This window comes from Solanum stenotomum, chromosome 4 (assembly GCF_019186545.1).
Source record: "Solanum stenotomum isolate F172 chromosome 4, ASM1918654v1, whole genome shotgun sequence".
In the NCBI taxonomy this organism is placed as follows: Eukaryota; Viridiplantae; Streptophyta; class Magnoliopsida; order Solanales; family Solanaceae; genus Solanum; species Solanum stenotomum.
The window spans coordinates 14746346-14761149 of NC_064285.1; the positions used below are offsets into that span (position 1 = coordinate 14746346).

The 14804-nt window shown below is 33.0% G+C and overlaps 2 protein-coding genes across 2 annotated transcripts; one reads left to right on the forward strand and one right to left on the reverse strand.

Moving 5' to 3' along the window:
• Positions 1 to 209: 209 nt before the first annotated feature.
• Positions 210 to 913, forward strand: LOC125861295 (sucrose synthase-like). The gene is made up of 3 exons (XM_049541227.1): positions 210 to 403; positions 514 to 700; positions 797 to 913. Exons 1-3 carry the CDS (start codon positions 210 to 212, stop codon positions 911 to 913), a joined length of 498 nt encoding a protein of 165 aa, XP_049397184.1.
• A 4504-nt stretch (positions 914 to 5417) lies between these two features.
• LOC125861199 (mitogen-activated protein kinase 9-like) lies at positions 5418 to 12762 on the reverse strand. The gene is made up of 11 exons (XM_049541144.1): positions 12280 to 12762; positions 11407 to 11815; positions 11174 to 11301; positions 11017 to 11076; positions 8889 to 9038; positions 7740 to 7895; positions 7511 to 7648; positions 7351 to 7427; positions 6585 to 6686; positions 5902 to 6094; positions 5418 to 5745 (listed from the first exon to the last, which is right to left on the reverse strand). Exons 1-11 carry the CDS (start codon positions 12520 to 12522, stop codon positions 5674 to 5676), a joined length of 1728 nt encoding a protein of 575 aa, XP_049397101.1. The 5' UTR covers positions 12523 to 12762; the 3' UTR covers positions 5418 to 5673.
• Between the last annotated feature and the right edge of the window lie 2042 nt (positions 12763 to 14804).

The window sequence follows — 14804 nt, forward strand, 5'->3', positions numbered from 1 at the left end:
TATGAAAATATTACGAGAGAGGAATGATAGATAAGTATATTGTAAGTTTATTGGGTGTTGCTGCATTAGTTCTATTTTGGAGTTCCACTGCTCAGTACTGCTACTAATTACTATTTTAGCTCCCATTTTAGTTCAATTATTGAAAACTATTACTTTTCTATTGCCATTTCCGATTAGAATAGAAGTTTAAACATTTTAGGTTCCAGTTGATGTTGTTCATCCAGAAGGATGAGATGATTGACATCATTAGTGTAACCAAAGGTAAAGGTTATGAAGGTGTAGTAACTCGTTGGGGTGTAACAGGTCTTCCTCGCAAAACTCATAGGGGTCTACATAAGTGTACTTGTATCAATGCCTGGCAGCCTGCTAGGGTTTCATTCGCAGTGGCTTGTGCTTGTCAAAGGTAGTTTGAGTCATGAATTTGTAGATAATAGTATTCTACAATTATTTGCTTTGTGAATGAGTTTTTTTTTTGGCAGATTCTTAATGTTTGTGTCTCATTTATGTTACCAGTGGAAACATTTTGGAAATGGATTTTGAGCCATTTACTACTATAACTCCTCCGAAGTCTCTTTCTCACTCCATTGGTAATGGTTTGGAGTTTCTTACTCGCCACATAATTGCTTCGACAATGTTCTATGACAAGGAGATTACCAAGTGCCTCGTTGACTTTCTCAGACACCATAAATACAAAGGAAAGGTAGTAAGGTTAACTAATGAAAAATGTAGGCTATTGCTTTTGGTCAAACTATGATTATTATGTGTTCTTCTAACTACGCCAATTTGAACGGTGAAGAAGGAATCCAAACTTGTCCTGAAAAAAGCAGAGGAATATCTGTGCACCCTGAATCCAGAAACTCCGTACTCCAATTTTGAATCCAAGGTTGAAAAGATTGGCTTGTTAAGAGTGTAGGGAGACACTGCTGAATGCCTGCAAGAAACCATCAGTCCTCTGTTGAAGCCTCCTAATGCATCTTCTTTGGAGAACTTCCTCGGAAGAATCCCATTGGTTTGCTAGTTTGGACATGATCGCTTCCAGACCACCCAAAGAACACAAGTTTTAAACAATTTATTATTGCTCTTACTGTTTATTTTCCTCTGGATGTTTCCGATGACAATTTAATGCTTTCTGTTGTCATGAGGATTCTTGTTGAGTACATTCGTAATTCAATAGTTTTGTTGTTGTGATTCTAGTTGACAATCAGCTTCAATAAAAGCAATGCTCGGCTTCTCGACTATTGCTGTTTGTTTTTATGTCTATTGGTACATTCGTAATAGATATTATTTTGCTAGGGCTCATTAGAAAAAAAAATACATCTGTCTCTTTCTCTTGATGCATGTTAGTTTTTCCCCAAAGGGGCATGTTTAGATTGTAGTGAATAGTGGTTTATCATTCCCATACAATGATACAAATGGAATGTTGTTCATTTAAAAGTAGGATATTATTGATAATCTTGTTTTATTCATTTAATTTAATATATTAAAATAAAATGTAAAACATCATATATTAATATTCCTATGGAGAAAAGTTTATGGTCCATCAAATTAAAATAGTGACCAGATCTTTGGTCTTTATAGGTTTTTTAGGACTAGTTGCAAGTAGTTTCTAAAGAGTTAAAGATCATAAATATAGTTCCTAAAAGTCTTTTAAGTCTTTTAGGGACCAAAAGATTATCGGCTGCCTACTAACCTTTAACGACTGGTTGTAATATGCCGTCCCTAAAGACCTTTAACAACGAAGCCTATAGGGACGGGTAGCGACCAGATCTTACAAGTCGCTATTGACCTTTAGGAACCAAAATTACACTTTTTGGGACCATTTTTCTTACAGTGTTATTAATCTCTTAAAATACTATTCTATGTTAATTAATTCACTCACAACTTTCACTATTAGTTACCTAAGCTCATTCTAATTAATTAAATTGAAGACTAATGATCTATGCACATAACAGATTCTTTCAAATTATATTTGAAAAATAACATCAAGCATATTGGGCCCGTGTTTAGCATGGACCTTGGCCGATCTAGTTTTTGTAAATATCACAAGTTGGGTTGTGAGCCCAACTATTTTGACATATGAAATTGCAAATAATAATAGAAAAAATTAACTAAATATACAACTTATTTTACCATATTCTCTAAAATTCTTTACCACTTGATAAAATTACAAAAATTTATACTCTCTCATATTCTTGGATACATCACTTTACACAATGTATCGATCGGATACATCACTTTACGTGATGTATTGGGACGATGATTGAAATATCAGAACGTTGAGTGATGTATCCGAAACCAACACGTGATGTATAGGGACGTTGGACGATGTATCCGTAATCGGGATGCGATGTATCCGGACATTTTGAGATGTATCCGGATTCCACCAAATTTAAGGGATTTTTGCAATTTTTTTAAAAATAGGTTTATGATGTAATTAACTCTTAACACTATGAAATTTGTGTAAAATCCAAAACATATGAAATTACAAATAATATAAAACCAATACTAATGTATATAAAGGGTCGTTTGGTAGAGTGTATAAAAATAATATTTAAAAAAATGTATTAGTAATGATTTTTTTTTTCTGTAATGCTTTTATAGTTATACTTGGATTACTTTCTTTTTTTCAGGAACTTGGATTACTTATTCATAGATTATTTTTATGTATTATTTGGTTTGATGTATTAAAAATTGCATGCATTGCATAAAAATATTTGTTTACAAAATATTTTTCATAATTATAGTGGAAAAGATTAGGGTTTTGAGGGGTAATTGGGTCCTTAACAATGTTAATACTTGCATTTAGGGGTGTCAAATGGGCGGGTTGGATTGAAATTGGTGATAGTAAAATTGGTTGAAATAGAAATCAGGTTATATCATGACCATTGCAAGTTTACTTTGGGCTCAAATAAGTTAGACTCAAATGGGATAAAAATTGGATTGGGTCATGACTCACCCAATTTAATCCGCTTAATATCAATAATCCTAACTTTAACATATTGATATTTAACACAATTTAATTTTCAACTCAAGAAAAGAATAATAAAAAGTTACAAATGGGTATTTTACTATAAAATAATAAACGAATCCTCAATATATATTTTGCTCACATATATATATATATAACTTAAAAAAGGTTTAATAAAAAGAAAGAATTTTTCTAAACAAAATTATATTCCTAGAAAAAAATATTATAGGAAGAAAAAAGAATTTATAAAATCAAAACCTGCAGAAAAAATGCAAATGTTATAATTGTGGTGAAGAAGGCCATAAAAGTTACGAGTGTAAAAAAAGAAGAAATCCAGAAAATAGTTTAGACTTATTGTCTCAAAACATGCTCCTATATTTTTTATTAGAAAAAGAAAATTATACGGATGAAGAAAAATATATCATCATGATAAATACTTTTATTGGAAAAGTAAATGATATATAGATTATACTTATTTGACTTTGGCCTGAGTTGAAAGGTAACTTTTGAGCATGAATTGAATATTATTTTTTTAAAAAAAAGAAGTTAAAGATAGGAAGGTCTCACACAAAAAATAAAACAAACAATAATCTACTATTTTAATTACTTAAAGATTAAAAACTGTTATATTTAACATTTCTATTTTTTTTCTTACATACGACAATTGGGTATTAGTTTGAGTTTTAAATATAAAATTTTAAATTAAGTCTTACATTATTACTAGACAAGTAAGTAATTCTCTTTCTACGAATACTTGAATGAGCATTTTACGTTGTCTTTAACAATAAACTTATATTTTAGCATGGAGTCTATTTAAGTTTCACTCACAAAATCAGATAATTAATAATGTAATATAGTAAAACCTCACTAAATTACTATTCGGCAATTTATTAATAATTTCTCTGAGATAATATTTTCCTTTGATCTCGAATTGCAGCAATGGTAAAAATTAATTATTTCGATAAGATAATATATTTTTTGAAGACCCCTATATAAATACTAGATATAGGACAACGTACCAGCACGGAGTCCAATATATATTATTTTTTTATTTTAATTTATGTCATATTATGGAATTTGAGAAGTTATTGAAATTTTTATATGATTTTAAAAATATTTTAAATTTTTAGTTATTGTGATTTGTAGTACTTTTTTTTAACATAATTTTGAAAATAATATTTATTACTCTGTTTGTTCTAATTTATGTGGCACACGCAGAATTTCAAATATTAACCATTTTTTATATGTCTCTTTAATATATTAAGTTGTTAATTATTGTATTTTATAGTACATTTTGAACCTAATTTTTTAATAATATATGTTATTTGCCATGTCCCAATTTATGTGGCATTAATTGATAGATTTGTTGGAGTCGAGAGATTTATTTTGTTAATTATTGTAATTNCCCATTAATATTATAAATTAATAATTTTTTAAAAGTACTAATGAAATGTGATTATATTGTGTTTTGTTTTTTGTTAAACTTTAAATTTAGTTGAAGTTCATCTCTATCTTTTCTTATTGCATAAAAAAAATTCGGTGTTTTGATCTGCACAATAAAATTATGAAGAGTTTTAGATACGATAAGTGTTCTCTTACATGTAATTGGTTCCAATGGTAATGTATCATCTACAACTTCATCATCAACATTGCTTTTTTATGGTATCCACAATTTCTTCTAAACTCTAGACCTCTGAATATGTATCATTTTCACCTGGATAATCCAATAGGTTAGTGACATCATTTTATTGCGGTAATAAAGATCATTAATCATGACCCAAGTTCATGAATGACGTTTTGACAAGTGGGTTCATTCAAATTCTTTAAGATTTTATCCTCCAAATAATTTTTGCAATGTTAAAAACAATTTGTTCTTGTCTCTTGTTGAACATTTGTCGTCCAAGCCGGAATTGCAAAATTAATAGCATCCAAAATATTAATCTTTCCTCGATCAGTTTCATGTCCCACTTCATAGTCTTCTAATATCCTACCATAAAATTTATTCCAATAATACATCTTGAAAGCTCTTATAATCTCAGCATCACAAGGTTGAATCTCAAAATACTCTATAAATTAATAATTATTAATTTATCAATTAAATAATACCTCTATAAAATAATAATATTTCACGGTTACAACTATATTAATTTGGTGAGATTTTACTGTACTTTATAATCTTAGCTTGGAATCTATTGATAGTTTACGCACTCAATTCTTGAGAAAATAATACTATTTTTATCAAATTCATCAACAAACTTTGAATGATATTATACATAACATAGTATCTTACAACAATTTTAGATAGAAGAAAATGTTTTTCTTCTATGTTAGCCCTTTTATGAATATAGTTGAAATAAAATTTAATATTTTCAAATAAATAATACTATATATTCGAGCATAATGTATAATGTTGTTCTCTTCAATATTATCCACGCAACACGCAGGTACGTGTACATACAAGGAAAGATATTTAAGAAAGACTATATGTTAGTTAGGGTAGGAAGTAGTGTTTATGAAATCGTTACAAATTTGAAACCTTGTCATCTAATGAGAAAATTTTGATAGCTGGCGAGTTTTCTTTCCTACTATACTAAGTAATATTTTATAACACAATAGGAACTGACAACCTACAGTTAGCTTCTAGCTGAAATCAAGGAGTGAAACTTCAAAATGTTGATTTGCAGGACAAATGGTTCTGCAGAGAATTAAACATGAAGAGAAGCAACATCTTGAGACAAACCATCAACTTCTTCGTTTTGTTCTTCGATTGGCTCTTCCTATAAAAACATTGTCAATAAGAAAAAGTACCGACAGATGAGTGAAGGAATGCTAAAAATTGCAACAATTGGCATTCAAATTGGTTATTAAAACAAGATATTCTCATCACTTGCTTTATTGAGCGTACAGTAAGGGAAACAGAATAAAAAGATTACCTCTGCGTTTCTTCTTTTAACTTCCACACACTTGGAACCACTGATGCTAGCACTCTTCAGCAAGCTACGAGCACTGTAGTTCTCTGATCCCTCAGACTGCGCTGGTGGACTCTGAAGAGTTGTTAAAACAGTTCTCTTTTCACAATCATTATTTTGGGAAGAGGTGTCATCTTTTGGTGCAGGAACTCGCTCTCTGCAGCAGAGGTATTACAAAAAGAAAACAAGTTCATATGTTAACCGAAGGTTTCTAACCAACACACATAATTCAGCTTTTAATGTAATCTATTGTAATACTTGAATTTTGTATTAAGTATATGCGGACAAACTATAAGAGTTTAATCGATCAAACAGGATGATAATCAATTTAAAATAGAATGTAAACAAATCCAAGGTCCTCAGTGCCCAAAGAGACTGGAAATATTTAAACAACAAGAGGTAACTGGTAAGTCACTGCACAAGATAACACAAGCAACTCTATGATCCACACCCATATGTAAAAGCACAGTATATTTTAAAAACCTTGTTTTCAATTGATATTTATTTTTTTCAGAAACTACTTTCCAAATCTGAGTTTTTTTAATGTGGATAGTTTTAAATACAAACAAAGCAATTCCTTAATCTGCAGATTCTGAAAAAACCGTTTTACCGATATGGCGGAAAGAATCATAGATTCAACAACGCACCTAGGCAAGGAAGCATGCTGCCTCAGAATTGGAGCACTATGTTCACCTTTACCAGCATGCTCCTCAAGATGTGCAAATTGTCGCTTGAACCGATCAACACCACTAAATTAACATAGAAGAAAAACCACAATCAATATTTCTTGAATAGCAATACAAAACGAATAAAGAAAACTTATTTGGCACAATACATTTGCCTTTATATGAAGTGGGTAGTCTAGAAGACAACAATCAACTGTATGTGATAGAGAAAAAAATATTAAAATAATCATGTCTTTTCACAGAAGGATGATCAATCAGATCCAACACTAGACCAAGGATAAGGCAATCACTAATAAGAGTGAAAATCTTGCGAACCAAGGTTCAAATTCCAGCATAAGTGACACTAGGTTAATTCTTCTCATCTGCCTAAACCTTGGTGGGCAAAGTTACCCAATACTTGTGCTAGTTGGATCCCAGTGGATTGATCAAAGTGTGTCTAAAACTGATGAACTCTTTTGTTACTGTCATGTTAAAAGTTTGCAGTAACCCTACTGTTGCTGAAAACTTAATTCCTTTGATTTCATCTGAAAATGATTGTCAACTTTTACTTTTAAGGGAAAGAAAAGTTATGTATGCTTTGTGATGTTCTTCCACCTATGAGAGTAGCAATTAAACTCCAGTAAAATACTACAAACACCGGCATTTAATGGAAGAGAAAGAGGCGGGTCAACTATTATAGAAAAGAAAGAGCATAAATTATTAGAACTAGCTTCTATTAGCAGCAAACCTTGGGTACATAAAGCCACTAGTCTGATCTCCACCAGAAAGATACTCCTGAAGCATCTGAGGATGATATTCTAAAATCTGGTTGTTCAAGACAAGAGTAAAGTCAATCCTTTGAATCATTTCACTAACAAGGTAGCAATTAATACTAAAGAAAGCCGCACCTCGCGATATATGAGTTCTCTAACATCATCTTTTGCCAATTTCCTCTTCTCAAATTCAAACTCAAGCTTTGATATTGGTGGTCTACATGGTTCACGATCAGCATTTGATAAACCATGGAAATAAGGATCCTCTAATCCCTAAGAAAAGGCAATATTAGTGTTAAGTCAATTGGACTTGAGATTTTCATTTAGTAGTTGAAACAACATTGGATTTGTTTTCAATCACTACCTCTTCTGCTGATGGCCGATCTTTAGGGTCAAATGCAAGCAGTCGTTCAAGTAGGCGTAATGCCAAAGGATCTGCATTTGGAAACTTTTTTGCAAATCCAACCGGTTGTTTCTTCCGCATGCTGCTGAGGTATCTTCTAGCCTTTTCATTTCTAATCTGCCAGTTTTGAATGAAACAAGTTAATAAAATAAGAGAAAAATAAAGTAGCATGTAAAATGTGACACCATGGAACTTCTCAGCAACAGTTTTTCTACCTTATCTTCTAAAGATAACACATAAATACCACTCTATACTTGTCCCGTTTTTTCAACTGTACACTTTATTTTCGTGGAGATCCTATACCACCACACCTCCTTCACCAGCCACCAGAAACCTAAGCTTTCTAATTCTCTTTGCCACCTTCATTCTTCTCCATTCAAGTTTTAAGAGTTCACTGCAATTCAACCTAGAGATGTCTTTTTTTAAGAGTTTAGAAATACATTCTTAACACTACAACTCACAAGCCATTGTACTCATCTTTCATTCACCAACGCCTCACGCCACCTTCAAGAGATATCATCATTACATCTTTGTGACCACAGGTCATTCACAAAAAAATAAAGCCACCTTGAATACATGTCAAAAACTCCAAAAACAAGTGACACCACTGGCTGGAATCCTTCAAGCTGCCGGAGTACCACTAGGAAGAACGCATCAGTTATGCCACCTGAAAGCCCACAGATACAGGGCAGTAGAAACCACAAAAAATAATCACCGTAGAGCTCCATCACTATCAGAAATACCAATGAATGCCTCCTTTAATTCACACTCATTCTACCAGAAAATGGCATCATCTTCATCAGCTTTCACGCCATAGATGTCTCACTTTTCAACTTCTTGTTAGCTCAGAAACAGCCCTCAGGGAACACCACAGCTCCTTCCGCCTTCAAACAATGAAACCCGACAACACCACAAATTTGGTGGTGATTTTTATTTTCACCAATGGTTTCTTAAGTGTATTACCCTCATCTTCTATTCTCAAATATATCTACTAGCAGTATTAGACACATACTTTGGCACAAAAAACATGCACAATAGGATGATACTAAAAGAATAACAAATTATTAAAGAACATTCTGAGAAAGAAAAGCATATATTATGAGAACTAACCTTTGCAACTGTTTCTGGAGGAGGTGTCCCAAGCAAATCTGTGATTAGGTCTAATTGATGCACCACATTCTTTCCAGGAAATAATGGTTTTCCAGAAAGCAACTCTGCAAATATGCATCCGATGCTCCATATATCAATAGCAGGAGTATACTGCAAATAGAGAACTCTTAGAGACGTATATGTCACATGAAAATGAGTCTGTGAAGATGTGTCAACAACACAAATAAAGTCTTCACATGTATGATAAATGTGAGAAATATATGGGAAAAATATTATTGAATTGTGTATCTAAATAGTTACATTGAAACCCTATTTATAGACACTACATTGGAATCCTTTTCCAACTAGGATTCCTATTCCTATTCCTATTCCTATTCCTGTTCCTATTCTAAGTAGGAAATACTTATTTATATTCTAACAATAAAGTTGTTTCATAGTGAAACATCTTTTCACATTATTATTCTTTCATCAAAATTTGGCAACGAACAAATCCTCGTCCTTAAAGCATGTAAACTGTAAAGCCATGTGTCAGTGTAAAATGCAAGAGAAGTAGCTTCTAAGCATCTCATCCATTTCTTCTGTCTATACCAATGCTGGAAGCAGACTCAAACTGAACTTGGAAAAGAAGTTCGCAGAAGGTTAACTGAGCGTGGCACATTCATGCTCAAAGCCAGTAAATGTGTGGTATTCTCTGGGCTAAAACTATAAACCCACATGACAACCTATTAGCTTCTCTGAAATGATAATGTTGTTACTTTTTAAAAGTTTCACCTTTTCAGGACTTGTGAAATGTTGAAAATTCCAATTTCCTTAGGCAATTACTTGAAGATTAGCAAAATGCACCCAATTTTCCTACAGCCTCATAGACTTGGTAATCTTCACAGTAAAATGTTTGTTGCTGCATATTCTTTGCTTTTTAAGATTATTACTTTAGTCTTCCTTGTGGTGTCTTTTAGCCTTGTGGCTAATGGTGTATCTACTTCAGAGACAGCGCAATACGAGACCCTCTGCCATTAAATTCTGTATCCACCTATGACAAACAGTCAGCAAACTAAATCTTTCACTGTTGCTGAACCATTGAGGAGAACAGGCCATACCACAGGTACCCCACAGTATTGATGAGCACTACACTAGATTCGAGAGATTAAAACTCATTACGGAAGGTGGACCAAATGCTGTAAAAGGAAAATACTCATCATTGACAAGGAAATTATGCTACTACCTAAGTTCTTGAATTCAAATTTTCTTTTTCCAACAAGTAGCTCCATGAACCTATAATTCAACATAGCTACATAGTGACTTTTATGTATTACTACTTAGACTCTCCTCTTTGTTCTACATTTTTTTATCCTTTTGGTTTTTGCTGCAGTTAATTTTTCAATCAGTGCAGTTTCCAGTTGTAATCACATGAATCTAGATTGCATGCATTGTTAAAGGCTGCAATGGTATATGAGTACATCCAGTGCCATCCCCAAACCATTTATTGTGAAAAATAATTACTTTAGCTAGTATTTTGCTCTCCCCGTATAGAAAGGCATATTAGCTATGAATCTCAAAGGAAAGCAAAAGACTTGAGGAGGGGAGTGACAAAATAATGAGGAACAATCTTGATCATAATACATTGACGCTAGGTGCAAAAGAATGGAGAAGTAACAAAATAATGCGAAACAAACTTGAACATAATACATAAAAACTAAGTGTCATCAACTATACTTAACATCATTGTAGTTGTTGAATAAATGGAACAGAATGCCCTCAAGGCCTAGCTCGAGTGGCAAAAGGTGGAGGATTTGTGGCTTAGGTCACATGTTCAAGCCCCACACCATGCAAAGCGAAGCTCAGTATTTAAGTGGAGAAGGGTAGAGGTGCGGGCCCATTATCCACCGAGTTTAGAAGGCTATGATTGATCCTAAGGACGAGTTACAAGCGGATTTCTCAGTTATCAAAAAAAATAAAAATATATGGAACAGAATGAACAATTAAACTCTAAAATTTAGTGCCATTGCAGTTGTTGCATACACAATTAGAAAAAAAGAGAGCTAAAGCTAAAGTCAGTGACATTATAGTTGTTGCATAAACACCAGCAGATTGAACAATAAATACTTCGAAAGTTATAAATGAATCTTACCTTAGAGAAGAAGGAACCACATAGCTCAGGAGCACGATACCATCGAGTTGCAACATAATCCTTTAATACATTCAAAAAGATACATGTATCAAAACTACCAGACAAAAACACGTATAAAAAACAACAGAGAAAGGAAGCCTTTTAAATTTGAACTTACAGTCCAGAAAATAGCTGATGGCACATCATTGAATGATACACGAGCAAGCCCAAAGTCACATATCTTCAACTTACAGTCAGCATTAGCAAGGATATTTTTCGGCTTTAAATCCCGGTGGAAGATATTTGCTGGTAAGGGGGCAAAAGTGGCAGGTTTGATTATCACAGAGTTAATTTTAACTTCTACAGTTAGAGGTAGCAAGAGGCACATTTCGAATTACAGAAAGAACCAACCTGTATGAATATATTTTAGTCCACGCAGAAGCTGGTAGAGGAAAAACTGATAATGCTCATGTGTAAGATCATTATTGGCCTTAATTACCTGATGGAGATCTGATTCCATCAATTCAAAAACAACATAAATATCTTTAAACTCTCTTCGAGAAGGAGGCAACATAATGTGCTTTATTTCTACAATATCTGGATGCCTAAGTAGCCGAAGAAGCTTGATTTCTCTCAAGATTCTTGTCGCATCAGAAACATGGTCAAAGACATCATTAATTTTCTTGATTGCAACTCTTTCACCAGTATGGGTATCAACAGCAGACCCCACAACTCCATAGCTTCCTTTGCCAATAACTTCCTGAACTTGGTATCTACTTGCCTCTCCATATTCAGTAAAGAATTCCGTCTCTAACGCATTCTGAATAAGAACATCCCATTCAAAACATATATCATACATCTGAAAGCTTAAAAAATCCTCTTACCCATGTACATTGACATAAAGGTTAAAACATAATAAGGGACAACTAGAAGTAACTTCTTCATATACACAAACACAATAAACACAAAAACATAAGCAATCAAGGAAGCTGATTCTTTGACATGACTTCCCCATTGACCAAATTCCATCTAATACTCCCTATTAACATAAATCCAAAGTCTCAAAGGAATTCGCGAAATTTGGTTTAAGATTATTCAATCCTAGTAATAGCACAGACTACCAAAAGTGAAAGATGTATTAAGTTCAAATTTCATTCGCAATCAGAAGATATAACTCTTACCATATAAACAAGGGATTCAAATCCAGATATCAAGACAGATCAAATTGAAATAAAAAAAGTCAAACCCAGAAAAAACAAAACAAAAGGGGCAATAAAAAGAGACCTTTTTGATAGGATCCATGGAAGAAGAAGAAATAGGCAAATGAAAACGCTTGGGTACTTTGATGAGCTTTAAACCGGTAAAGTCAAAGTCTTCAGTAATAGTAAATTCGTGTTTATTTTCTTGTTTTTCTTGTAAATGGGTATCTGCAGAATTGTGGGGTTGAGTCAAGATCGCATCTTCATTAGTGTGACGACGATGAAACCATCGAAGAACTCCATCAACAAATGAACTACTACCCCCCATATACACAACCCAACTTCTCCCCTAAAATTTCGTATTGATTCTACCACAAGATCTCAGCATTCCACGCTTTCTCTCTTCTCCAATATTCTCCCTCCTATTTTTATTGGTACAGATTGATGCAAGGAAGTAGCAATAATAGTGTGTATACGAGTTAGGACAACCGTGTTATACTGGCAGATGCTTCCATCATCCTACCTTTGAAATTTTGGAAAATTATATTAGGCAAATTATGGCTGCCAAGTGGGCAATTTGATTTCCTACCTTTTAAATGTTTGAAACCATATTACTACTATTAAAATTACATGTAATTAGGTATTAAGTGAAAAATATTGTTTTCCTACCTTTCAAATTGAGAAATTTAATCTAACGCACCAACTTATCATTAATTTGTATTCTTTTGTAATTTTATTATTTATAAGAGATGTGATATTTAAAATAAGGCTTCAATGTCGTTTCTTATATTATTGTTTTATGTTATTATTTGTGTGTATCGCATGTTTATCAATGGAGTATCTTACAAGACTCTTGAAACAATTGAAGCAGAATTTTGAGTTCAAGTACCACCCAAAGTAAGGTTGGCAACGGAACCGGGAGGTGTCGGTTCTGGCACCGGTCCGGTTCCGTTCCGTCTTGTACCGGTTAGGGCCGATGTCTAGGGGGTCCGGGAGGGGTAACGGGATGGAAATCGGGATATACCGGTTAGTCCCAATTTGGTAAATACCGGTTTCGGTCCCGATTCGGTAAATACCGGTTCCGATCCCGGTCCCGTAAATACCGGTTTCGGTCCCGATCCGGTCCAGTTCCGTTTTTTTTTAAAAAAAAAAATCTTAAATATAGCCATTTTGAGAGTCGTTGGGCAATGGGTTTTGAGCCCCACCAACGGCTCTTTCACCCCCATAACTCCCCTTTACACCTCCCTANCCCCCCCCCCCCCCCCCCCCCCCCCAAACTTTTTTTAATACCCGAACCTTCTAAAAACTACATTTTCATCCTTTTTTTTAACTATAAATACTTCCAATCTTTCATTCTTTTCACTCACAAAAATATTAGCTTCTACTCTCTCAACAACTCTCAAAAGTCTCACTCAAGTCTCTACTCTCTAATCTCTTATTCTTGTTAAAATTACGAATTTGATCTTTGGAAATTGGAGCTTCAAAATTCAACTTTCAATTTTCGGCTTTCGGTCATACACGTCTACTTTTTTAAGTAGATGTTTGGTACATTCGTTCCAACTCACTTTTCATTTAGTTATTTATTTGTTTGCATTTAATTATTTATTTTGTGAGTAATTAGTCTCTAGTCTCTACTTATTTAGTTATTTATTTGTTTAAAACTTTGCATTACATTTTCGTATTATATATAATTTACTCACTTTTTATATTTGAATATGGATTCTGGTAAAAACAATGTTGACAAGGGTAAAACAACCATAGTTGATTCGATCACTAATTTTTGGAGCTCAAAATCCAAGAAAAATAAAAAAAACGGTAATACTTCTAAATCTAAAACTNTCTTTAATCTGTAAGAGAACATGAGAAATAAGAAATCCATCATGAATTTGAAAGAAAATTCCTTCCAACATATAATGTCATTTAACATTAGACTTGCCCCAGCAGACTGGGTAATCGATTTTGATGTTGGACTAGATGAGAAAGAATGGAGAAAGTTTGATAGTGGGTTGTGGGTTGAGTCGCGTGGGAGTGAAGAAACGTGTGGGATGGTGGTGTGATCAATGATTGGGGATGGTAACGGTAAACAAGGAAAGGAAATCCCTAAAATTGGATAACTGAAAATTTGAAGTAAAATAAAATTAATTAATAATAAAAAACTATAAATAGATTAATAATTTATTAAATAAATATAATTTAATTTTAAAATAAAATTAAATTTAACTGATATGTCATAGCCCGTAAATAATCTGTTATAAGCAAGAAATTTTTAAAAGTAGGTTTAAAACCCGTAATATTTACTCTTAAATGTGTATATGGGGTGATTTTTCCACAATTAAATCCTTCTAATGTTTCTGGCTCTAGTATACAACGGTCATATAGTAGAGAAAAAGATCTTGAAGAATTAGCTAAAATGATTGTTGTTATGGGTTTACCATTTAGTTTTGCTGAAAATCCCCGTTTTATTCATTATATTCAAATTGTGTATAATCCACATTTTAAAGGTTTTGCTAGAAATATAATTAAAAAGGCTATCTTTGATTATCAAGCTCAACATTTTCAATATCTTTGTTGTTTATCAATACAATCATTAACTGAGTTTTACAGATGATC

Excerpts from the sequence above, each read along its gene's own strand:
- LOC125861295 (XM_049541227.1), top strand. The coding sequence starts at position 210 with ATGTTGTTCATCCAGAAGGATGAGATGATTGACATCATTAGTGTAACC. Across the intron at positions 404-513 it reads GTGGCTTGTGCTTGTCAAAG|TGGAAACATTTTGGAAATGG; the intron begins GTAGTTTGAGTC and ends TTATGTTACCAG. Across the intron at positions 701-796 it reads ACCATAAATACAAAGGAAAG|AAGGAATCCAAACTTGTCCT; the intron begins GTAGTAAGGTTA and ends TGAACGGTGAAG.
- LOC125861199 (XM_049541144.1), bottom strand. The coding sequence starts at position 12,522 with ATGGGGGGTAGTAGTTCATTTGTTGATGGAGTTCTTCGATGGTTTCAT. Across the intron at positions 7,428-7,510 it reads GAGAACTCATATATCGCGAG|ATTTTAGAATATCATCCTCA; the intron begins GTGCGGCTTTCT and ends TTGAACAACCAG. Across the intron at positions 5,746-5,901 it reads TTAAAAGAAGAAACGCAGAG|GAAGAGCCAATCGAAGAACA; the intron begins GTAATCTTTTTA and ends ATGTTTTTATAG.